This window comes from Lampris incognitus, chromosome 13 (assembly GCF_029633865.1).
Source record: "Lampris incognitus isolate fLamInc1 chromosome 13, fLamInc1.hap2, whole genome shotgun sequence".
NCBI classification, from domain to species: Eukaryota; Metazoa; Chordata; class Actinopteri; order Lampriformes; family Lampridae; genus Lampris; species Lampris incognitus.
Genome location: NC_079223.1, coordinates 32,469,437 through 32,495,177, shown reverse-complemented (window position 1 = coordinate 32,495,177; position 25,741 = coordinate 32,469,437). Strand labels below are relative to the sequence as shown.

At 42.6% G+C, this 25,741-nt stretch overlaps 1 protein-coding gene across 1 annotated transcript in view; it reads right to left on the bottom strand.

The window, feature by feature from the left end:
- LOC130122668 (E3 ubiquitin-protein ligase pellino homolog 1) overlaps positions 1-25,741 on the bottom strand; it is a 63,042-nt gene that overhangs the window by 14,931 nt on the left and 22,370 nt on the right. Inside the window, exon 2 of the mRNA XM_056291629.1 lies at positions 2,092-2,421. Coding sequence (XP_056147604.1) covers positions 2,092-2,174 — 83 coding nt within the window. The 5' untranslated portion in view covers positions 2,175-2,421. The remainder of the gene's footprint in view (positions 1-2,091; positions 2,422-25,741) is intronic.

Sequence of the window (25,741 nt, the reverse complement as noted above, 5' to 3'; positions counted from 1 at the left end):
AACATGTGCGCATAAACATACACAACCCGAACTTTAATAAATACAAGAATGCACACTGATGTTACAAAAAAAAGGGTGTGTGGCGTGTGTGCGCGGTTGAGTGGGTGTGGCATGCACATTTCTATGTGTGCATACTAGCAAAAAAGATGTATGCCCAAATTCTGATTCAGAAAACATCATTGTCTTTCACTTAACAGGATGGAAAATAATCTTTGGTAAGGCTCAGGGGGTGTATCCTATGACAGCAGGCTGTTTAAAAAGCCACAGGGATTTTCCACAAGTCTGTAAACATGGCCGTCTCTGGAGATTCCGCAGCGTTCCTTAGGATTAGCCAATTAGCATCACTGTGCTACAAGACATGCTAAAACTGAGGTTGGGTCAAAGAAGAGGTCAGAAAGAGGCCTCTGCTGTGTTTGGATGGGGTTTACTATTTAGGAATAGTACATGCTCACAAAGCAGCCACAAATAAAACTTGCTGTTCTTTTATTGTCTTTTGTGGACCAGTGGGATTTACTACATCAACTAATGACAGGCCGACAACACTGGGCCAGTGCTCCTATGTCACTCAGTTGGTCAGAGCATGGCACTAGGTCAGCCAGGGTTGGGGGTTCAATTTCCTGTGCAGCTCAATGGGCCCAAACTAAATTCAGTCACACTTGGAGATGAATTATGACACCTTACTATTAACAGGCAGAGCATTAACACGGCCTGGGTTTAAGGTCCTATGACCTGTTTGGCTCTACTGGAGGGAGCATTGTACTAATAAAGCCAGGGTTAGGATATTGGGTCCCACTGATTCCACCATTAAATGAACAAATGTATGGTACTGTAAATCAATAAAAGTGGCTCAATGTTCAAGAGGGACTTTTTCTAACATTTTACAAAGCAATGAGAAAAATATGGAAGGTTTAAATATAGATTGGCCTCAACTTGACTGCTTCCATTCTGGAGAAGGAAAAATGCCCCACTGACCTTGGAAAGGGGTAACCTGTCCTTGAACCCATGTACAGGGTTGGAAAGTTAGTGGAAAATGGAAAAGTGGGTCTCTTCCTTGTAAATGTATGGAATGGCCTTTACTGTTCACTGAGTTTTTCCATTTAGGAAATTCTCCACAGTAATCTCCCAGACAGTATTACTCCAGCACAACCCATAACAAACAGTGAGTCAACTGGGAGACTGACTGTGTGTGAGTGTTTGTGTGTGAGTATTAATGTGTATGCATGTGCATGTGTGAGTGCATGAGAGAAAGAGAGAAAAGAAGAGCTAGAGATACAGAGGGAAGCGTGTGTGTGCGCATTTGTGTGCATTCATTTGTGTGAAATGAGAGAATATATCTGGTACGAGTACAAGACTGTGTTTACCATGTCTTCAGTGTGTGTACGTACATATTTGTATATATATATATATATATATATATAGTGTGTGTGTGTGTTTGTCCCAATGTGGAGGAGTCTTTCCGACATCTGCATTCCTCTATAGAGTGGTCTGGGACAGTGGTCTGGGGAGTGAGGCAGAATGGGAATGGCCCTTTAGGGAATATTCAGGAGACAGACACACACAGTCCTTTGCTGTGCCTTGTTCTTGTATATGTGTGTGTGTGTGTGTGTGTGTGTGTGTGTGTGTGTGTGTGTGTGTGTGAGAGAGAGAGAGAGAGAGACTCTGAGTCTCGTACTTTTCACAGTTGGATATTTTTAATTCTAATCAATTTATCTTTTTGTTGTACTTATGCAAATACCAGAGTAAATACATCTGTGGGTGTGTGGACAGGGCTGTTTTCAGTTGGCTTTTTTTCCCTAGCAGTTTCAAGAGCAACAGTGGTGTTATTACCACTACACTGTCAACACTGTTGTTTTGTCGATACAAAATAAAAGTGTATATCATCACTCCATAGCTGATGTTAAGCAGATAAGTTAGATGAGTAAATATGAGCAACAATACGCCTGATGTGCCGATCACAAATTAACCACATGCACAATAGCTTATGGCCAAAGGCTGTAATACCGGCTATCATCAGTGTTAAAGTGATACCACCATGACAACCCTATTCCTAACTGGATGTAACGATGAGTGTGTCTATCTGTTTGTACTTACCCAAGCACGATGAGCTCGCCATACTTCACTGGCACTTTGGTGGAAGAGGTGGTGGAGATGTTCTCCTGCTCCGGGCAGAACATCTGGGCACAACTGGCTGAGGTGTGGAGGAGGAGGGGAGGTCAGATCCAACAGGGTGTGGACCTGGTGTGGAAGGTAGGCAAGGGGAAGGAGGAGGAGGAGAGGGAAGTTGGGATGCACTGGTCAGTGGAGAGGAGGGAAGAGAAGGATAAGGAAGAGGAGGAGGAGGAGGGGGGAGGGTCAACTGATCCTCAGCTCTGCCCTCTCATGTCTCATGCGTCCATCTATCCCAGTGCTGCTCGTCTCGACCTGGGGAGAGCGAGAGCGAGGATTGAAACAGATTCCTTGATATTTCCCAGATTTTCTTCAGTTATTGGGCAATACACATCAGCTAGTTAGTGTAAATGGTCAATGGACTGCATTTTATATAACATTTTTTTCTAGCTGCAACAACCACTCAAAGCACTTTACGATTAATTTAATGCCTCACATTCACCAACAAACTCATAGACTGATGGCGGTGCCAACTATGCAAGGTAACAACCAGCTCATCAGGAGCAGTTAGGGGTTAGGTGTCTTGCCCAGGGACACTGACATTTTTGTGAGGAGGAGCCGAGGCTCAAACCAGCAATCCTCCAGTTATCAGATAATCTGCTCGATCTCCTGAGCTACTGCCACCTCTTCTAAATAGTACTGTACTGCTATACTGTACCAATGTAGCGAATTCGGGGGCAGCCGGGAAACTGCCGCAGCTGGGAATTGAACCCGGATAGTCTGGACCGTGGACAACTGCGCTAACCAGTCAACTAAAGGGTCTGACCCGTTAGCCAAGGGCTAGCGAGTCTAGTCATCCGTGGTCGTTACACTACCCCCCTCCTTCAGGAAGCGTGTCCCCACGCTTCAGCATATTAGCTCCCTCACGCCTCTGGGCGCAGATGCTTTCGATGGCCTCACGGTTTCATTATCCCACTTCTGACACCAGCTATCTTCAAGTCAACAAATTCCTCACCCTACTTATGCCGGGGCTGGAACCACCAATGTTGCTGTTACTAATCACATTTTCATACTTTTAGGCCATATGCTTGCCAGAGAAAGAAAAAGAGAGAATGAGAGAGAGATATTACCTTTGCAACTTGATTGATTGATTGATAAAGACCACAGGTAGCCGCCCCATTGTCATTTCACTGCTTAGGTCAAAGCGCTTATAATTATGTACCATGACAAACCAAGCAAGGTCACCAGGGTGCATCGGCGAGAACATCAGAAAAATCTGAGCAAGACAAATGATTCACAGAGGGGTTTCCTCTAAAGTCCTAATCAAGTTTTCCCTGATGCTTCCCATCACAGGTCTTTATAATAAATAATAAACTTTCTATAGCACTTTTCAAAAACAAGTTTACAAAGTGCTTCACAGACATAAAAAAAACAGAAAATACACAATGCAATAAAGGAAAAACATAGATAAAAGAATGAAATAAAAATCTTGGGAAAAAATAAATGAATAAAAGCATAATACAAAAAGAAAAACTCTAATTAAAAGCCATATTGAAAAGTATTGTGTTTTTAAGAGTTTTAAAAGTGAACACTGAGGTAGCTTGTCTGATTCTCAACAGAAGGTTATTCCACAGTTGTGGAGCCCTTATGGCAAATGCCCTACTACCCTCTGTCTTAAGCCTTGCCCTGGGGACTGAGAGCAACAGCTAGTGTTCAGATCTGAGAGTACGAGCAGCGGTGTAAGGGGTGAGAAGGTCGATAATGTAAGATGGGGCAAGGCCACTCATTGATTTAAAAACGAGCAATAAAATTTTAAAATCAATTCTGAACACCACTGGTAACCAGTGTAATGAGGCAAGAATAGAGGAAATGTGCTTATATTTTCAAGGTCTTGTAAGAACCCTAGCCCCAGTATTTTGTACAAGTTGGAGATGGTTGATGAATTTCTGGGGCAGCTTGGCAAATAATGAGATACAATAATCTAGATGGCTGAAGACAAAACCATGAATGAGAGTTTGTGCATCACTGAATGAAAGAAATTATCAATTCTTGGCAATATTCCTATATGACCAATAGCTGTTTCAGTGATATTGTTAAAATGTTTAGAAAAGTTCAGGTCTGAATCAAAGGTTACTCCTAGATTTCTGCCCTCATGGGTGCACTGCAAAGCTACGGAAACTAAAGTCTGTCTTACACAATCCTTGTGTGCTTTGAGTCCAAACACCATCATTTAGGTTTTGTCATTGTTTAGCATCAAGAAGTTACTGGACATCCAGGACCTTATGTCTGCAAGACAGGCTGTAAATGAGTTAACTGAGGTGAGGTCTAATGGATTTATGGATAAATAGATTTGTGTATCGTCTGCATAAAAATGTAAAGAAATATTTGAGTTGTGGATAACTTGACCCAGTGGTAACATGTAAATGGAAAATAGTAAACAGTCTTGCTGTGAGGCAACAATGCTAACCACTGGGCCACTATACCATCCTATGAATGCTGAACTGTGCAGAATTTGGAGATTTGGGGGAGATTATTACAAAATGTATGAACATATTAGGAATTGAAAGTAATTTGTCCTTACACCATCCATGACTCTGTTGCAGAAACCCTCGCAGAAACCCTGTCACACATTTGTGTCTTCATGCACACGAGTGTACGCATCACAGCTTATACATATCAGTAAACATACATGGGTTTTGTTGTGTGGGATAGAGGGAAAAAAAATGTCGATGCGAGCAACATCACAGAAGACAACGTAAAAAAAAACAACTAAGAAACACAGCCACCTACATTTGCTTTTATTTTTAGTATTACAGTTGATTACACAAACCATCTGACAGTAAAAATGGGCAAAAAGAGTAATCTGAATAAAACATATAAAACTAAGAATGCCAAAAATGGGGGAAAAATGGAAATGGGGAAAAATAAAAATGGATTTCATAGTGCCCTATGACAGGGAAATGTGTTGGGAAACTGTTGTGACTATGTTGGAAACTGCATACCATAGTAATGATAATGTAAAATGCCCATGTAGTGTGTTTAAAGCGATATTATGTGTGGGAAGCTGCTAGCTAAATATTATGTTAGCAAGAACTCAGAGAATGTCGCACTACAAGATAGACACAGATGCCCCATAATGCATTGTGGTTGCGTCAAAATTCATCATATGTTGACTGTTTGTCAAACCTATGAGCTTCTAATGGCATTTCCTGTTACAGTAGCCCGCACGAATGACTCTGGTTCAGCGCATGTTCGCTAAGAGGGATACAGATGTAGAATTTTTAAGGTTTAATGTACACAAGTTAAAATGGAATATGTATCGGCACCCTGATCCAAGTTCCCCATGCTTTCATCTTAGAAATCAATTGGTGATTACAAATTGATTTCTTTTTAGAATCGAAATCTTATTATTTGCCAAGTCATTTGCCAAGTTTGACTTGGTGGGTTGATCCCTGGTAGACAAGACATAAAACTATAAAAGTAATATCAATGTAGGTTAATATGCAGACATAAATCTGGTGTTTTCTGTTTATTTGAAATCTGGTTTAATATTTATCTTGATTTTGATTTTTCACCCAATGAAGCTTTCATCATGGAGGTCACTCTTATGACAAAAAACAAACAAGTGAGGTCTGTACACTGAAATGCTCCCAATACTTACTTCATTCAGCAATGTTTCAATCTATCAATCTTCCTCAGGCAAGATCCAGGAATCAGGAACACACTGTCATTTCACTTCATGCACTTGCGTACTTGAAATGAAACAAAATATAGTTTTCCCCCAGCCCACAGCAGTGCAACACAAAGACAAAAACACATGTCCAAAAAGTGTGTGTGAATGTTCTCATTCATCCAGGTCATAGTTATCCAAAGGAATTGAATCAAGTGCAACTGGACTTGGTTATATATCCTTGAAGACGTTTCGCCTCTTGGATGAGAGGCGAAACGTCTTCACGGATATATAGACCAAGACCAAGCTAGTCTAGCTTGGTCTAGTCAGAAAGGCACAAACTGATGAAGCCTCTTGGATGAGAGGCGAAACATCTTCACGGATATATAACCAAGTCCAGTTGCACTTGATTCAATTCCCTTGGATAACATGTCCAAAAACTATAAGAACACCTATATCCAAACTAGAACACATATATCCAAACTAATCAAAAAAACAAAAAAAAATCACTGCCCAAGAGTTATGTATGAATGCCAGCCAGGATGACTGTCGGAACTGCCGGTCTGCATGGGCTAGCAGTTAGCTTAGCCTGCCCCGCATCCTGTCAGACCACCCTCGGTGTTTCCTCTTCGGGCACAGCTCCGGGCAGGGCCGTGGTGCTTGGTCCCACTGGACGCAGCAGACCAGGTTCCCCCAGCCAATCTAACGCCAGCTCTCCCAGCCAGACACCCTCGACACACCTCCCCGCACTCCACACAATGACACCAAAAACACAGTCAATGCTAGGCGAGGCCGCCGCCAGACTGCCCTCAGTGTTATCGGAACTGCCGGTCTGCATGGGCTAGCAGTTAGTTTAGCCAGTCGATTCCACATCCTGTCAGACTGCCCTTGGTGTTTCCTCTTCAGGTGCAGCTCTGGGCAGGTCCGTGGTCCCTGGGCTGGACCATGGTCCCTTCCCACACCAGAAGCGGTGTGGGAAGATGATCGAAATGTTGCTGAAAGTATTGGGAGCATTTAAGTGTGCAGACCTCACTTCTTTGTTCTATGATTTGCAATTTTTGTCTTGCACCTAAACATTTTTGTGCGCACACTTGGTGCCACTCATATGACCAAGCCAGGGATTGGTGGGCATTAGACCAGTTTACAGAATGAGGTAGATGCCTATAAATGCTGACTTCCAAGTAAGGGGGACACAAATGTGCATGCACGCGCGTGCACACACATTTTTTGAAGCACACAGGAATTCACTTTAGGAGGGAGATAAAGAGAGGGTGTGTGGGAAATTGAGGCATGAGAAAAAGGAGAGGACAAGACTTCCTGTTGAAGCAGTGAGCCAATGTCACAGTTTTTGAATTCATTGTACACTACATGATAAAATAGAATATAAAAATAATAGACAGGGAGAAACAAAAAGAAACTTGAGTGATGCTCTTCCTCCCACAATTCCCACAGTGCCTCTTTGCTGAGAGGACGCAGGACTGCACAGGAATAAAGTATGGAAAGTGGAGTGTTTTGATCCTGGGTGTGTGCACATGCTTGTGTGTGTGAATGTGGGTTTTTTCTCATCAGTTTCACTGAGCATATGAGACAGGAAGACTAATAGAGTCCCATTAGACTGAGTGGGAAAAGTTCATATGGGGTACTTGTTAAAAAAAAAAATTACCAGAGAACTGTTCAGCATAGGCCTAGCACTTGTTGAGCTATCTAAACACTCCCCAGACCCTCTGGAAGTTTCATGCAGCTCACAGCACAAGGAAGCACTTCCTTTCCTTACTAATTTCTGCCCTCAATCAAATGGAAATCAGTTGTACTCCATCATTCTGCCCTGGACATGTTTCAATCAGTCTTTGGTGCCTGCTCATCTATTTAAACCTGCCAACCTAACAATTCCTTCGAGCAGTCATTTCAGTATCATGTGCATCTTTGCTCTGCCTATGTCAGCATTATGGCAGGTTTAAATAGATGAGCAGGCACCAAAGACTGATTCATGCCCCCAGCTGCCCAGGCTATAAGTTTTTAGCCCATATATTTATTTATTTTTTCTTTTGGTGGGATCAACGACAAAGCTCCTATTGTTTAACATGTGCTTTTACAACCAGAACTGTATTGTTGCAAACTAAGTCATGTCTCTCCTTACTGGATTAGCCATGTTGAAACTTTGACGTTTTTAACAGATGTTAAAAGTTTTTAGTTTATTTTTTCCCCCCTAATTTCAAATACAGGGTACTAATCCTTACTGTTTTTTATTATGACTATCTCTTATGAAGATTTGGCTTATATCCAAGAGAAATGCACTCTGAACAGCTGTATGACCTTGATTTAGGTTGAATCAGAGGTTTATTAATGTTAAGTTATGACTCAACATCAGCTGGATTTGGTAATATGTGCAGGTTGAGAAACTTTGCACCTCAGCAAACGTTGATAATTAGAGGCAGATCTATGTTAGTATACAGTTAGGCTTCGAGGGATTATTCTGCTTTACAATTGCATGCGTATACTATATATAGGCTACATTTTGAATGCAGGATGTATAATAGTAGGGCAGTATAAATAGTCGACAGTCCATGTTTCGTGCCGTGTCTTTAAACTGTAAGTGACGGTGGTATGTAGTCTAAATTCAAGTGATTTGCCACCACCACCACCTCTGGTGGAAATAGTACCTCTACTGGTTTACCAAGACAACTATCTCGGCACTTACTGGAATTGACAATCAATGCAATTCCGATTCCATTACGAGTCAGTGTGTTGGCAGGCATACAGGCACTCAGACCCAGTGATTTTAGCTAGTCAGACCATCTTTGATAACATCTGTACCACACAGTCTCCTATCGAGTCCTCCAGAGGAAATTCAGTGCCCAAACACGAACAAAGACACGTTCTTCTCCTTTCCACTCAGACACAGGAAATTAGTCTGACAAAGAAAAGACAGTGATGGTCTCACAGTAAGTGTGCTGACAGTTTTCTGGCAAGTCATCAGACACAAGCCTCATTATGTTTAAGTTCAGGTGAAGGAAGCCTCACTTAACAGGCTGGAAAACCAAGTTTTGTGGAGCCAAATTAGATTTGGAAATGACATAAAATCTCTATTAATGTAGCAGCGTACAAACAACGCTGGTAGAGTAAACTAATTTACCAGCTAAAAGTCAAAATCTAAAGGGTTAATTTCCAAACTTGTCAGAGAGAGAGAGAGAGAGAGAGAGAGAGAGAGAGAGAGAGATTGAATGGCTATTTAGTTAAATATCCCACCAGAGATGCTAAATTCTATTCCAAGTTTTGTAATCTCCAAGTAGGGATGCCACAATATGAGGTTGATATCTAAAGAAACACGGTTTCACAATTTTTGGGGGGGTAATTTATTGTTCGACACTGTAGAGTGAAAAAGACAGACGAGCATATTATAATTAAACATTTTGTTGCATTTTTTACAACAATCTTTTGGCCCTACTAAATAAAACATGTAAGCCTACTTTATACTGAAAACATATAGCCCTAACTACAGTGGGGAAAAGTTTAAGAATTCACTGTACCGGCCTTTTGAAAACAAAATATAAAATCTTCCTTTTGAAAATAATAATAATAACTGATGAGCCAAACTAATATGACAACCTGTCTAATATGTTGTTGGTCCTCCGTGTGCCGCCAAAACAAGTGCCGACCGGCCAAGGCATGAACTCTACACAAACCCTGAAGGTGTCCTGTGGTATCTGGCACCAAAACATTAGCGGCAGATCCTTCAAGACCTGTAAGCTGTGAGGTGGAGCCACAGTGGATTGAACTTGTCGGTCCAGTACATCCCACACATGCTCAATCGGATTGAGATCTGGAGAATTTGGAGGCCAAGGCAACACCTTGAACACTTCATCATGTTCCTCAAACCACTTCTGAACGATGTGTGCAGTGTGGCAGGGATCACTATCCTGCTGAAAGAGGTCACTGCCATCAGGGAATACCATTGCCATGAAGGGGTTTACATGGTCTGCAACAATGATTAGGTAGGTGTTACGTGTCAAATTGACATCCACATGAATGGCCGGACCCAGGGTTTCCCAGCAGCACATTGCCCAGAGCATCACACTCTCTCCACCGGCTTGTCGTCTTCCCACAGTGCATGCTGGTGCCATCACTTCTCCAGGTAAACGGCGCACATGCACACAGCCATCCCCATGATCTAAACGAAAATGGGACTCATCAGACCAGGCGACGTTCTTCCACTAATCCAAGGTCCAGTTCTGATGCTCCCATGCCCATTGTAGATGCATTCAACCGTAGACAAGAGTCATCATGGGCACTCTGACCAGTCTGTGGCTACTTAGCCCCATATGCAGCAGGGTGCAATGAACTGTGTGTTGTAACACGTTCCTCCTGTAAGCATCATTAAAAAATTTCCGTGACTTGTGCCACAGTAAACCTTCTGTGAGTTTGGACCAGATGGGATAGCCTTCGTTGCTCTCGTGCATCAGTGAGCCTTGAGTGCCCAACACCCTGTTGCTGGTTTGTCCCTCCTCTGACCACTGTCGGTAGGTACTCACCACTCCTGACCAGGAGCACCCCACAAGCCTTGTCATTTCAGAGATGAGTATGTGATAACATAGAATATGTAGAAAGGATCCATCTCTTGACAGCGGTCAACTGCGCCTTTAAGCAGGGCACTCTACTGACCTGATCATGCACTCTGAATGGCTCTGACCAGGCCTGCCAACTGCACAAATGCTTATATTTTTCATTGACTTGCAGTAATTGACATCATGCTGTGACAACTAACCATCATATGTATGCATCACTTCCAAGAAAGTTACCAATCTCTGGAGTTATCATGTCAACAGATTTGTGTAAAGGTTATTCATGCTAGCACATCAGTGCTGCTTCGTGAACCGTAAACCCTACCAAGTACAGCAAGAGAGAGAGAACAGGACAGAGGTGAGGCAAAGAATAATAGAGTAAACATAAGAAGGAACACAACTTTTCATTTTCATGGAGGGGAATACATTCTGCACGTAGGAAGAGAATTCAATGCAAAGAAACGACAAAACAGATTCAATGCGGCTGTAAAATAGAAATTGGGTTTTTCAGAATTTTCAGGCTTTATAACGGCTCAGTCGCTTACTGATTAAACAGAAAAAATGTTTTTAGTTTAGCTGTTAACACACATTTTCAAAGGGCATAATGACATTCCCAAACTTAGTTCAGCAGACAGCAGACACTGCTGAAGCTCATTAGCGTGGGCCTGTCAGCAAAATGATGGTTTATTCTCTATGCAGACAGGAAATCTGGACCTGTGCACGTACAGAGAACTGGGGTGGAGGAGGGTAGGGGTAGCGAGTGTGTTCAAAACCACAAAACTGCTTGCAAAGCTCACACCCTACTTTTTCCCCTGATGAAAGGAGTTAATCTGGGGTCACAGCATCATAGCAGCATATTGGAACAGTATGTCAGAGCTTGAGTGCATGTTAAATGACTCATATGCACAAATACCTACATGCACACACATTCATATGTCCATGCATACACATTCTCAAAAAAAAAAAATTCACAGAAAACATCTTCAACGGGTAATTAAGTTGCTTTAATGGGGACTGATTTTCCCCCTCATAGATGCAGAATTTAAAGACCAAAAGAAAAATGGTTTGATTTTTGATATACTCTATTGATCCCCATAGAGAAATTACGCTCTGCATTTAACCCATCCTAGCTGTGTTGCTCGGAACAGTGGGCAGCCGCCATGCAGCACCCGGGGACCAACTCCAGTTTGTCTTGCCATGCCTTGGTCAGGGGTACAGACAGGAGTACTCACCCTAACATGCATGTCTTTTTTCTTTTCTTTTTTTTTTTTTTTTTTTTGATGGTGGGGGAAACTGAAGCACCTGGCGAAAACCCACTGCAGACACGGGGAGAACATGCAAACTCCACACAGGACGACCAAGGATGACCCCCCCCCCCAAGGCTGGAAAACCCTGGGGTTCAAACCCAGGACTTTCTTGCTGAGGCAACAGTGCTAACCACTGCGCCACCGTGCCACCGTTGACAGTGTTGTGGCTGGTGTTATTGTGCGCCTGCCCAGAGAGCAAAATTATCAATCTTTCTAGCCTCTGGGATGATCTGTGAATGACGCATGCATCTGAATTCTTTGACAGAGGAAGGTCACTTGAGAGGGAATGCAACCTAATGTATGTGACAAAGACAAGAACTTGGAACTTTTTGTCATAATTAGCCCACAAACAAATGGATTTTCATTGTCCAGGAGTTTGTGATTTTCTTAGTTACTCTTGATTTCAAAATGATTTATTTTGCGGTGGTAATTTCCAGAATTATGTGACAAGTTTGGCGGTTTTCCCCATTTATCACTATTTTGAAGTCTTTATCATATCTACAAAACTGAAAGATCATTCGGGACACTGACATTTTCAGAATTAGATAAATCGAAACACAAGAGGGAAAATATGCATTTGGGCGGGTGTTAGCCAATGATTTTTGAGCAGCTATTCAGTAACGACACTAAAATAAAGTCCAAGACGCTAATTCACGCAATTAGGTCCCAACAAACACTCAGGACAATCTTTTACACTTAAATATAGCTGGAAAACTGGAGGAATTGCTTCATTGTTTTTGATAATTAAATGGATAATAATACAGACTGGAACTGTTTTCTGTAGGTGATTTCTTCGTGAATTTGCAGTTTTGTTCTATTACCACTAACGTCAAAATCAGTGGACTTTAACATTACATGAAGCCACATAAGAAGACTGATTTTCCCCAAAACATGCCTGAAGGATATTTTCAAATCCTCTTTATAACTTTCCCTTGTTTCCATTCAATTCAATCCTGTTCAATGGGCTTTACTGACATGAATGTTTTCAAAGAATATTGCCAAAGCTAGACAGTACGAAACAATTCTTCAAATAATCACTTAATTAAACATGAAAATTAAAAAAATAAAACAAAAAAGAAAGGGGTGTATCAGTATGTGTGTGTGTGTGTGTGTGTGTATTTGGAATGTGTAGACTATAAAGAGCTTAGCATAAGATATTGGCGAAAGTAGTAATGTTGGATGTGGAATGTAGGGTCATGAAGTTGTAATCAGATTCAGTTTCTCGCCTAATGGCCGGCTCTGATGTATTTGGCTGCTATGGGAGCCGTTATTCCTTCTCCTAAACAGATTCAGATTTGGGGCATCCGGGTGGCATAGCAGTCTATTCCATTGCCTACTAACATGGGGATCACTGGTTCGAATCCCCGTGTTACCTCCGGCCTGGTCAGGTGTACCTACAGATACAATTGGCCGTGTCTGTGGGTGGGAAGCCAGATGTGGGTATGTGTCCTGGTCACTGCACGAGCGCCTTCTCTGGTCGTTCGGGGCAACTGTTCAGGGGGAGGGGGAACTGGGGGGAATCGCGTGATCCTCCCACGCCCTATGTCCCCCTGGTGAAACTCCTCACTGTCAGGTGAAAAGAAGCAGCTGGCAACTCCACATGTATCAGAGGAGGCATGTGGTAGTCTGCAGCCCTCCCCGGATCGGTAGAGGGAGTGGAGCAGTGACCGGGATGGCTTGGAAGAGCGGTGTAATTGGACGGGTACAATTGGGGAGACAAAGGAGGGCAATCACAAAAAAAAAGTGAGATTTTTTTTCTTCATTTAATTCATTAAGGTTTGGTATAACATTGGTTTTCTCCACCTGAGATTTTCCCCCACAGTGCAGAGTACTTTGCACGGTGCAGGAGGACGAGTGTCTCCATCTCCAGCTCCCCCGTCACATAGTGAACGCGGAGCCGCTGCTCTCTGGGCAGCCATGTTTTACTCTGTAGGCCTTTTTCTGTCTCTGCTTGTTATCTTTGACAAGGTAGAGATAGTCAATTCAAGATTTCTATTTAGGGTCAAATCATTTAGTCCACTCGGGGTCTTTGTTTTATTTTTCCAGTATTCCAAATTTATAAAACATTTGTCTTGTCTCATTATCTGTTTTGTCCTGTTGTGTTGTTGCGAAGCAGTGTTGATGGGTGTTTGGCCATTTAATTTCACAATCAGCTGACTGAGGGGACATGTTTTTGGGGTTAAGCTTCTGGGTCTTTAGAGCTTGGAAATGCGGCAAGCCTCTGTTACTGGAGTTAAGGTCGGACCCTTTAGTCGGTTGGGATGGGCCACACCAAAAAAGATGTGCTCTTTTTTTTTGAATATTAATAATTGGTCTCTTCCTAATTCAGCCCTGCATATGTTGTTGGGTGCTTTTGTTTATACATTCAGAATTCTCTGACATAATTCTGTGTGCAGGGTCTCTATGGGGTACTGGTTCCGAGTTTCAGGGTTTAAATTCATGAGCGGATACCTTGACCTCTGTGGCTTTACAAGCGAGGACAAGTGAAGGGGAAAGAAAAAAGGCTGCATTTTTGAATGAACTCAGAGGCACCCCAGGAACCAACATAATAGCGGCTGCTTTCCTACGGTTCCCTCTCTCCCAACCAGTTCTCTCTCAGTCGCTCACCTGTCCTCTCACTGCCACCGCTGCAGCTCCACCAGTAGCATAAGGGACCAATAATGCCAGGATTAGGAGTTCAAATCCCTGTGCAGCTCAGCGAACATAGCATACTACTAACGCTGATGGGTGTGGGGTTACAGTACCATCTGTATTAAAAACGCATGTTCTCAAAGGCATGTTGGATGGCAGTGTCCGCAAAACACCTACACAGTCATTTCAATTTCACTAACCCCATCTCTTTGTCTCTCATCTCCCTTTCTTTTTGCTTCTCCTCCGTCAGACTCTCTCTCTCTCTCTCCCTCATTCTCTCCACCGACAGGTATGACCAGTCTGTCCAGTAATCTCCTGCCCTGGTGAGTTTCCTGTCCTTTCCTCTTTCCTTCCCTCCTTCCCTCGTTTCCTGATCTTTTGCCCCCTTCATACCGTTCCTCTCCCCACCCCACCCCCTCCTGGCTGTTGCCATGGGAGATCGGCTGTTTTTGTGTGTGTATGTATGTATGATGGGTATATAACAAGGAACAAAGTGCAAACAAATGTTTCGCTACAGGGCACACTAGCAAGCACACACTGTGTGAGTCACTGTAGTCTAAATGTGTGTCGATAACCGTATTACATTTACGTTTTTGTGTCAGGAAGACACAAAAAGAGAGCGAGACTTACTGAACATATTGCATGCATACTTGTATGCAGTGCATTTGTGTGTATAATTCTGTGTCTGTTTGCTTAGTACTGTATGGCTTTGTGTGCATGCGTACATATATTTGTGTGAATATAACAATCGTGTCTTTCTGTATATTGTGTGCCTGTGTTCACATTTAAAAATTTGTTTTAGTGTGTGTGTGTGTGTGTGTGTGTGTGTGTGTGTGTGTGTGTGTGTGTGTGTGTGTGTGAGTAACTTTGTGATCCTGAGTAAGCTCTCTGTCGCGGCAACTCCGCATGACACAAAGCTGGTGTGGAAATGTGCCAATTGCTGCCTAGCTACCAAGACACACAGTCGTGCAACAACAAACCCAGCTCCTCGGTGTAACTGGCCGGGGTCGCCGACGAGAGCTGTGATCAACGCGGTGTTGACAACTCGAGTAGGATTCTCACACATACAGGAGGTACACCCATAAAAGTTTACAGCCGGGCGGCACGGGCAACACCTGCCGTTTCCTCCTGGTGCCAACACAGCACAACAGTCAATACCAGCAAATATTTGTGGGGTCACACAAGAACACAGACAATGAGTATGTATGCATATATTTGCAACCATACACACACACACAAGACCATGGAAGTACACTGCTCTCAAGATACCAGCTGCAATTCTCGCTTTAAGCACTTTGCATTGAAAGATGCAGTTTTAGCAGTAAGACTGTCCTACTTTGGCCGTTTCCAAAGAGCAACACATAACCATGCCCAAGGAAATGGGACCTGCGTAAATATGATGTCTCACTTCCTCATTTATGACAAAGTTCTCAGCAGGGTTTGGCTACTGGACAATGGGGTTATGTCGGGCCTCACGGTGAGATATGCCCAAAAAGGCCAGCCTAGGGCTACTCTAAGGTGAACCAAAGGTGACGCACTTTCAGGAACATGAGGTCGAGCTCCAAGAACATCTGGAAAAAGCGACACATTTTAACCCCTTGAGGCAGCTTTTCCCAGCTGGTGGGATGGCAAGGGAAACTGGTAAATGACATAAAGCCCTAAAAGAGCATAGACAAAGGCTGAAATAGAGAAGGCAATAAAGCCTTACAAATTAAATTTAAGGCGAGGGTAAAATGTAGGTTGAGATGTATAACTAGTGAATAAGTGGGCCCGACCCTTAAAGAGATGGTAACGTAAGAACAACTCACCACACTGAAGATGTGCATACGAAGTCAGTCTGCCAATACAAACAAACAAACAAACAAAAAGAGGACAAAACGGGAGAACCAGTTCACATTTCATTCATTCAGGGAGGTTTGAAATTCAACATGACCCTTTTCTCTGTGGCCTATATGTGTCAAACTTCAAACTGTCCCGGCGCCTCATCAGAGGACGTAGGATTTTATTTCGCGCACAGCTCTGTGGTCACGGCAACACGAATGATGGGAGGCAAATTCAGGTCACTGAGGCAGGCGCCAGACATGTTGTTTCAGAAACTCATCTAGGTAAAACAACGAAGAGAAGCTTTTTTTTTTTAATCAAAACAAGTGAACCTGAACTATGCATCCTCACACCTGCGGAGGTGAAAGCGCTTCCCAGCCACCACATCCTTTTCACTTCAGATTAAACAGGGAAAGGTTGACAGTGGACGCTTGGAATGAAGAGGACAAAAAACAGCTTAAGACTAACATAAGAAGACCCAAACTGTCGAAAAAAGAAAAAACCTAAGGCTATATGAAATGTGCTTGGCAGCACATTTCTTAAGTTGGAGAAGTTCAACTATTTAGAGGAGCACAGATGACATAATAACATCGATGACAACCTCCCGCCCCCATCTAGATATGTGGATATTCTTAAACTCAAAGACATCTTAGGCTCACATTTATACTCTTTTTTTTCCTATTTCACAGAGTTGTGTGATGTCCTTTATGCGAACCTGATTTTGATAATAATATGGTGTCTTCAAAAGGTGCTTGGAAACACTCATGAAAAGTATGGACTTTCACATGGCATCACTCTGACAGCAGAACAGCTACTCATTGCCTGCTCAAGGAAGACTTGGTACATTTTTTGTTTGCCAAGACGGACACACAATGAAATCAGAAAGGAGCAAACTTACCAAGAACTACAAGCTAGCACAATATCGGATGAAAATGAATGACAGGAAAGGAAGGTGTGTGTGTGTGTGTGTGTGTGTGTGTGTGTGTTCTTGTGCATGTGAGCAGTGCAGGCACACTAAGAGGCTAGGGGACGGGACAGAAGTAAGTTGATCTTAAAAACGGCGGCTTGTTGTGATCTTCGTCAGAGCTCCTCGTACAGAAGGACGTCGCGTCCATAATAAGCCCAGCACCAGTAGCACTCACTGCACCCTTTGAGGGTTTTAAGGCGTTTCACATCCTCCATGTTCCGAGTGAGGGACCTGACAGCAAGAACAGGCTTTGAGCACCCAAGCTACATGACAAGCAGAGTCACATGCGCGTTCTTCAAAAGCGCACAGAAACCTTTTTTTTTTTTTAAAACAGATGCTCACATCCCTTGCCCCCTCCTCCTCAACTTTCTTGTCTTTCTATCTTTGCTTTGCTGACAAACAGCTTGCTCTGTTCACTGCAAATACATGAGAGAAAAGAGAGGAGCCACTCACCAACATCTTGAGTAAGCCATCACTAACATTGTGATCTTATTGTCTACCAAGCCATTAGGACAGCTGCCAACATAGTGTAATTGCGGCTGTACCGTGATGTTAATTGTGCAAGTTGTTTCTCTCTTTTGTGCTACTTAGTTATATCTAAGTAACCATCTTTGTTAAATAGTAATTTTTGTTTTTGGGGGAGGGGGACCCCCCCCTTTTCTCCAAATTGTACTTGGCCGATTACTCCACTCTTCCTAGCCGTCCTGGTTGCTGCTCCACCCCCCCTGCCGATCCGGGGAGGGCTGCAGACCACCACATGCTTCCTCTGATACATGTGGAGTCGCCAGCCACTTCTTTTCACCTGACAGTGAGGAGTTTCGCCAGGGGTACGTAGCGTGTGGGAGGATCATGCTATTCCCCCCAGTTCCCCCTCCCCCCTGAACAGGTGCCGCAACTGACTAGATGAGATGCTAGTGCAGTAGCCAGGACACATACCCATATCCGCCTTCCCACCCGCAGACACGGCCAACTGTGTCCGCAGGGACATCCGACCAAGCCGAAGGTAACACAGGGATTTGAGCCAGCGATCCCTTTGTTGGTAGGCAATGGAATAGACTGCCACGCCACCCAGACGCCCTGTTAAATAGTTATTAAGAGGAATGTTTCAATGCAGGCCAAACGTTAGTGACCAGATCTGTTATCAGTGAAACAAGGACGATAATATATTCTATGAGTCGCACTGAGATGAAGCTGGGAAACAGGATATAATGGTGAAGTCTGGTCTTTACAAAAACCTACTAACATGCTATAAAAACCTAAACAGAATTGAGAAATTTGATAATGAGGTGCCAGCTAGCATTTAGTACCCAAGACACAAAGGTGACCCATCACTATAATCAACAATATAGGTTTATTTTAGCTCAGTAGTGATGCTTTCATGTCCTTAACAAGCTTAAATCTGTCAGTATAAGTAGTGTCTAGTTACAGCCTATTCACTTGAGGATTATAATAATGTAGGCTTTCAATTAAAGGCTATATTGCCTTCACTAAGAAATACACCTTTAGTCCATTGAGATGGAATTACTTTGTGACTGCTGCTGTAATTGTTGGACTGAAATTCTGCTTGCGCTTCAGCCTCGGAGGCGACGGCAACATTTATGGAGATTCAAAAAAGTCAGGTCTAACCATGGTTATGTTAACAAGCATCAGGCTAAAGGACCATTGTTTGCTTTTACCCAAGAGGAGATCTCTCACTGAATAGATTAGAAGCCAGTTAAGCATGGGGCAAACTAAGCTGTTAGATACCCTACAAATGAACAGCATGTTGGAGGAGAGCAAACAGGGAAACCTGGACGGACCTGTAACCTGAAGGCCTAGGTTCACAGTTGCATGACAGCAAGCCACTGCTCTGCTTAAAGGGAAATTTCACCCATGATTTTGTGTATGTGCAATGAATACTAATGAGTAATGTGTGCTAATGATTGATGCAAGGAAGTCCTCTCTGCGTACTACAGACAAATTGGAGCTCTTCTGCTCACAGAGTCTTTCCCGCAGCACCTACACATACCAGAATGCATAGTGCATTGATCTCTGTATTGTCGTCCATAAAATCCTCTGCACTAGTGTTGTGGGACATCATATTCGACATTGGAAATACTGATGATAATAATAATAATAATTAAAATAATAATTTTATTTATATAGCACTTTTCTAAAACAATGTTACAAAGTGCTTCACAAAAAAAAGAAAACCAGACAAGGCAAAAATAAGAGTAAAAATAAATACAGTATAAATAAAAACATATCAAACATTTGTAAAAGCTTTCATAAAAAGAAAAGTTTTGAAAAGAAATGTAGCTTAGTTGAGAGAATGAGGATGTGGTTGCTTAACAGCATGTTTAGAGTAGATTATTGTATCAGAAACCCTGCTAGTACTGTAGTTTTTGCGACTGCCAAATGATGTCAGAATATGTCAATTGACAGCTAGAAAAAAAACAAAAACAAACTCGGTTTCACTGCCACCCCACCGATGCAGACACGATCGAGAACAACTGCAGGTGTTGTTCATGTGCTATTCCCTGTCGCAGATAGGCAGAGACAAGATAGAAAAGTGGAGAATTTTCCCTTTCAGTTTCAAGACTTTGAATTCAAGCACAGCACTTTCAAATCACTATCAGCTCCAGGGGCATGTTGCCTGTGGTTGAACTTTGACCCTGCTGTCAACAAGGTGGGAGATGGCACAAACACAGATTTTCCCTCGGAAATGGGTAAGGGGCCAGAAATGCTCTCCTACAGTCACATCTATTATGACAGGTCTGCAATGTTTCCCCCGCTTCATTAAATGGCTGCTTTATTCTAGCGGGGCCAAAAGAGCACTCACTGGAAGCAAGCTAATGCTTAAACAAACTGACCATCACAGCAAGCTCCAAATGAGATTTTTTATTTTTAAGTTTTTTAAAAATCCAGACTCAACATTATATCTAACATTGTATTTAATTTATATTTAACACAACATATTTTGTCTCACACTGCCAAACCAAAACAGCAGGCACAGCAAGAAGGTCCTGGGTTCAACCCCGGGGGGGGCACGTGTTCTCCCCGTGTCTGTGGTGGGTTTTCTCCGGGTGCGCCGGTTTCCTCCCACCATCAAAAAGACATGCATGTTAGGGTTAATACTCCTGTCTGTGCCATTGACCGAGGCATGGCGAGACGAACTTGAGTTGGTCTCCAGGCGCTAGCATCCCCAGCTAGGATGGGTTAAATGCAGAGCATGAATTTCCCCATGGGGGATTAATGAAGTATATCAAAATCATCCATCAATCCATTATCCAAACTGCTTATCCTGCTCTCAGGGTCACAGGGATGCTGGAGCCTATCCCAGCAGTCATATCAAAACCAAAATTAAAACAAACAAACATAACAAAAAACAAAACAAAAACAAGGAAATTACAACACAACAATGCATTGTGGATTCACAGTATAGAACCATCTGGGTGCTTTTAGCTGAATAAATGGGCTACAGAGGATGAATTTGGCAGAAAGTATAGGACTTTATATCACTAGTCATGGGCTCAAACCTGGGCTGGTTTGGTGCACACCAGAGTCCGCACAGAGGGTTCACAACAATCAAAAAGAACCAAACCTGAGCATACTTGTGACAAGAAGTAGGACGAATAGAGACTCTCTCTGGTTTGTCTCAAGATACCGCTGAGTTTGAACACGAGACAGCACACAGTATGTTTCTGCCTTACCGCACCTTTTCATAACACATTTTGTTCACTTGCTCCAGATGAATAGTACAAACTGAACTGGTAAACTGGCAGACTGAGAAACACTCCCAAAGGGATTATGCTGTGTAAACATGGAGTAAACCAAACGTAGAGGGAGTTACTGCACTCCAAGGCAACAAGCAAGGAGTGAAACACTAACATAAAAAAAAACAGGCATAAAGAAAACCAGCAGACATGGCTATAGCGTTAAGACGGGGCAGTTCAGGCTAGGCTACAGATTTTACAGTGCAGCAAAGAAATTTCATCACTGAGCAATGCCGGATGTTTACTCACTAAGCACCCGTCCCAGACACAACAGTTAGTGAATTTTACTGCCGGATGCATTTAATTGTTAGTAATTAAGTATAAAAAGAATAAATCAAACTGTCTCGACTGCTGCTGGTCACACACCCTTGGCTCCATCATTACTTACTCTAGTCACCGAAAATTGTTCATTTGTTTTTCTATTTTCATTTCCATTGTCATTTTGTGGATCTTATAATTTCAATTCTGCATTCCCGTCATCTGGCTTTTTAGCTCGGTTTTCAGTCACCACATTCTAATCATGTTTCCTGTTTTCTGACACTTGCCTTTTGGTTTTATCAGCGTATATTAAGCTAGTGTACGTTTCATTACCGGTCATGTCACATTTTTTCTAGACGGATTTTTTTTTTAACAACTTCATTCTATAGAATGCTTGATATCTGTGGGGTAAAATTGTGGAATAGTTTGAGCATGTAACTCAAACACAAACATTACGCAGTTCAAGAAGAAATACAAAGGACTGATTTTCAAGAGATATAGGGACAATGAAGAGTTGCGTTAACTGTTACAAGTTTTACTCATCTCCAAAGATTACTAATTACAGTTTGTTTTTGTTTTCCTTCATATGACATCGAGTGATAGCTAGGTTGTTATACACACACACACACACACACACACACACAGATTACATATATATATATATATATATATACATACATACGTATATTATATATATATATAATATTTTTTACCGTCATGTTTGTTGTTTTTCTTTTTGTAATGTATAGTAGCTGAATTAACAAGAGTAGGTGAGAAGAGGTTAGGAAAAAATAAGTGTGTATTTCCTCCAACTCCTTTTCAAACATGCAACAAATGAGCTGATGTACATGGAGATTTGTTTGCTGAGATTTATTTGTTGATCATTTCAGATTATTGGCAATTGATTATCTGTACGTTATATCCTGTTTATGTACATGTTTGAAATAAATCACCACTCAATTCAGTCATTCATTCATTCAGTCATATATGTAGACCACTTTCTACGCTTGTTCTGTTATACATTCATAAATGACCCAACAGTTTGCATTTTAGTAACACAAGCTCCTAAGAAAAAATGTATTCCCACAGGAAACACTGGAAAAACATAAAGTCAATTAAAAAAACATTACATGTGAATCTTGAGATTCAAATTGCAGACGGGTACATGTCAATTTTCACTTGTCTTTCTTGTGTTTAATGGGTTTAATAAGAAAGAAATTGAACGCTGAGTATGGAGTAAACGAGACAACGAAGGGGAAAGCACCCTCTTCTGACCTGCTTGATGCTGAGGAGCATCAGACCGGTGACCTCACCTCCTCTAACAAAAGGTGTCTTTGTCATACCTCAACACTGAGACAAACTCCAAAGCACTTAGCCTGGGAAAGAGGTCAAGTCTTTTAAGTCCAACGGAGAAAGGGTACTAAATCATAGTGCGTCTACGTGCTCAAGCTCATGACCTTAAGTGGTGCGCCTTCAAGCCGAGTTTTGAGGTCAATTACTGCTGGGGTCACATCAACAACGGAACAGCAGTGAAATGTACGACTTCAGATTTAAAACCATATGGCGTACAGCAGTGGCTTTTCCCTGGGCTAAAGATCAGGGGACGGGGAAGCGCACAGAGTGCTGCAGTTGGAATTTTAGAGCCAACAAATTCCCCCCCAAAGGACCTTTAGTCTTTTAGGGTTAAGGGCACAGCCTTATTTGAGCCAACAGACGTTATAACTTCCTAAAAGCGACTCTTTGCAGTATTAACTGTTTAAACTACCACAATACAACCTTAGTCAGAAACCCCACCCTGAAAAAAGGGTGGAGCTAAACACCCATGATTAAAGACTCAAATTAGGCTCTCGGAAAAATGTAATCATCCAAAATTAACAGCCATTCCGTTCTCAGTGAGGGATGAAAGGAGGTCTTTTAATGGTTGAAAAGAGGAAGAGAGAGGCGTTGTGCCAGATGAAAGAGCAGTTCAAAAAGCGAACAAGCTTCTTTAGATAGACGCAGAGCTCGTCTCTGCACAGTGCTGTGGGGGGGGACGTGAGAGGAGGAGGAAGGAGGGCTACATCAGTGGCCCAAATCCCACAAAAAGACTGCTCGAGATGAACACAGGCTGTTTGGTGTGAGAACCAAACCAAGGCTTTCGCCGGCAAGTTAGACAGCCTCAGTTTTAAAGACACCACAGGTTCGGCAGCTCATCATGATAGCTCTGGCCTAGATTATGCTCACTCATTCAGAAAGAGAGACTGCGGTGAGCAACCCTGCCAGTCAGCCAGTGCCGAATGAGGCAGGCAATTACACTCAACATCCTATGAGTGGGTTACACTAAATGCAGGCTCTTAACCTCCGATTAAGGCTAACATGATAATTTGCATTAAAGAGAGCTTTGGATATGAAACGTTAGCTCTCAAAAACTTTTTTTTTTTAAAGATCGTCGGGTTAAATGGTTTAATGTGCGTGTATTCCTCTACTTCGCTAACTCTCCAGGCATAATTGACTGGGTCAGGAACACCCGGGCAGCAGCTTAGAATTTGGTACTCCTCCATGGTCATACAAAAGACAGTTTTAACTGCAGGGAAGACAGCACACTAATAGTTTAGAAAAGGACAACTTGAAATGCTAAAGATGGTGGCCCTGATCACACAAGACCCTGCAAAGTCACATTGTCAGCAAAACGGGCCAACTGAAGCACCTTTGTCTGCATATGATAATATGTGTTTCTGAATTTAACATATAGACGACTCACCATTGAAAAGATAGGGGTGTAGTCTTGCTGGTCAGGAACGTGTTACCTGGAAGCATTTCTAAGATGGCGCATGAGTGAAACTGCTTCTCTAGAGAGGCTTTGAATTCTACAACCCCAAGGTCAAAGGTCATACCACCCACCATAGAGCACATCACAGCCCTGTGTTTCCTCTTTTCCACCAGGGCAATGCCGGTGCCGGTGAGGAGCCAGCTTTGCCTTGGTGCCTTTTGAGAACTGGCCCGTATTTCTACAGGTTTGGGAACCGGATACTACGTAGCGGAAGTTGGGGTAATTTCCGTGGGGGGGGAAAATATGGCGGACAGAACACATCTGATTTTATGAATTTACTGTTATTTCACTGATTTCTAAAAGCCTTTTGCTGCTGCTGCTTTCGCTCATGTTTTATCAAAATGGCAGCGAATTTCTTGTGGTAGCCCCTCCCATAGCCACTGACGTCAGTAGTTCCAACTTTTGGACCAGCAATTTTGGGGAGCCGTGCCAGTGCCAGTTTTTTTGGGACCGGCACCAGTCTTTTTTTCAGTGGAATTGCTTGGAACCAGTTCTAAATTAGGCACCGGCACTGCTTTGGTGAAAAAGGGCTAACTAAATGTGTCTTGGAGCAAGGCACTCAATCTCTCACCTGCTTGCTCTTATTAAGTGACCCAGGATGAGAATGCCTGAAATATAAAAACTCATGTGTTGATTCTGCGGTCACGTTAGGTAGACGCAGACAGCAGCTGAAAAAGAGAGAAGGTGGAACATTTTGCAGAATCCCTTTAATGTTTTCCCCCCTAACAGCTTCCAAATTGTAGCATCATGCAGCGCATTATGCCAAAGTTTTTATGGTTGTAGGAAAAGACCGCTGTTTTTGACCATAAACCACATCTTTTTCTGTATCATTCATCTAAAAAAAAAAACCCATAAACATTCATGTTAACAACACACAGTAACAGGTCATTGTCCAAAATAGTCTTCAAATATGTGCACAGTGTGTGTGTGTGTGTGTGTGTGTGTGTGTGTGTGTGTGTGCGCGTGTGTGCGTGTGCGTGTTGGCGCCCCAGGTCAGGCCTCCAGTGTGTTGGGTTGCATGAAAGGATCAGTGATGACGGATTGGTTTGCACACGGTGAAGATTAGACACCCGATGACTCGGAAATTGATCTGCCTCAGCCGGGGAAGCTGACAAACTAGACGCTAGGCTCTCTGTTCTCCTCTGCCTCCACTTCCACCTCCTCCACTGTCTAGCTCTTCCAATCGATCAATATGAACGGACAGTGCTGCAGAACATGAAAAGAAAGGAGTAAGGAGGAGAGGGGTGCCATCTATTAAGCTCAGTGCAAAGGAGACAAATGCTTTTACCTAATGTGTGTTTGTGTGTGTTCATCGTTAAACCACGTTCAAGTAGATAACCAGAGACCCTCTAGACACAAGGTTCCACTTACTTATGTTTCCTGACATTTTGATTTATTGGTAGCATATGTGTATTTGTACATATAAATCTGTAAACAACAACAGACAGCTGCCTGTAAGTAAAACTTGTCACCATGTGAATGTCAATCCCACTGTGAATTTATTTTACCTATCACATTTGAAAATTTTACAAGCATCACATAGAAGTAAAATGTTATTCTTACTTTTCATTCTACTGTTATTCCCATCTTTTATAATCTGTTTTTAACTCTTAGGAGCTCAATTCATACAGCTCAATGGCTGTAGGCTTGTGTAGGTTTAGTGTCATGTAAACTGGCACTCTGGTATTTGGCTGTTAAAAGGTAGGGGGGTTGACTGGAAGTGGGCCTAGCTTTAATCTGACTTCCACGCAGGCTGGGTAGCCACAGCAGATGTGAGCCTACATTAAAGAAATACACCGACATTTTGGCTCACAAAGACTTTGTTTCACCTCTGCAAGTTTGCCACCTACTGCACTAG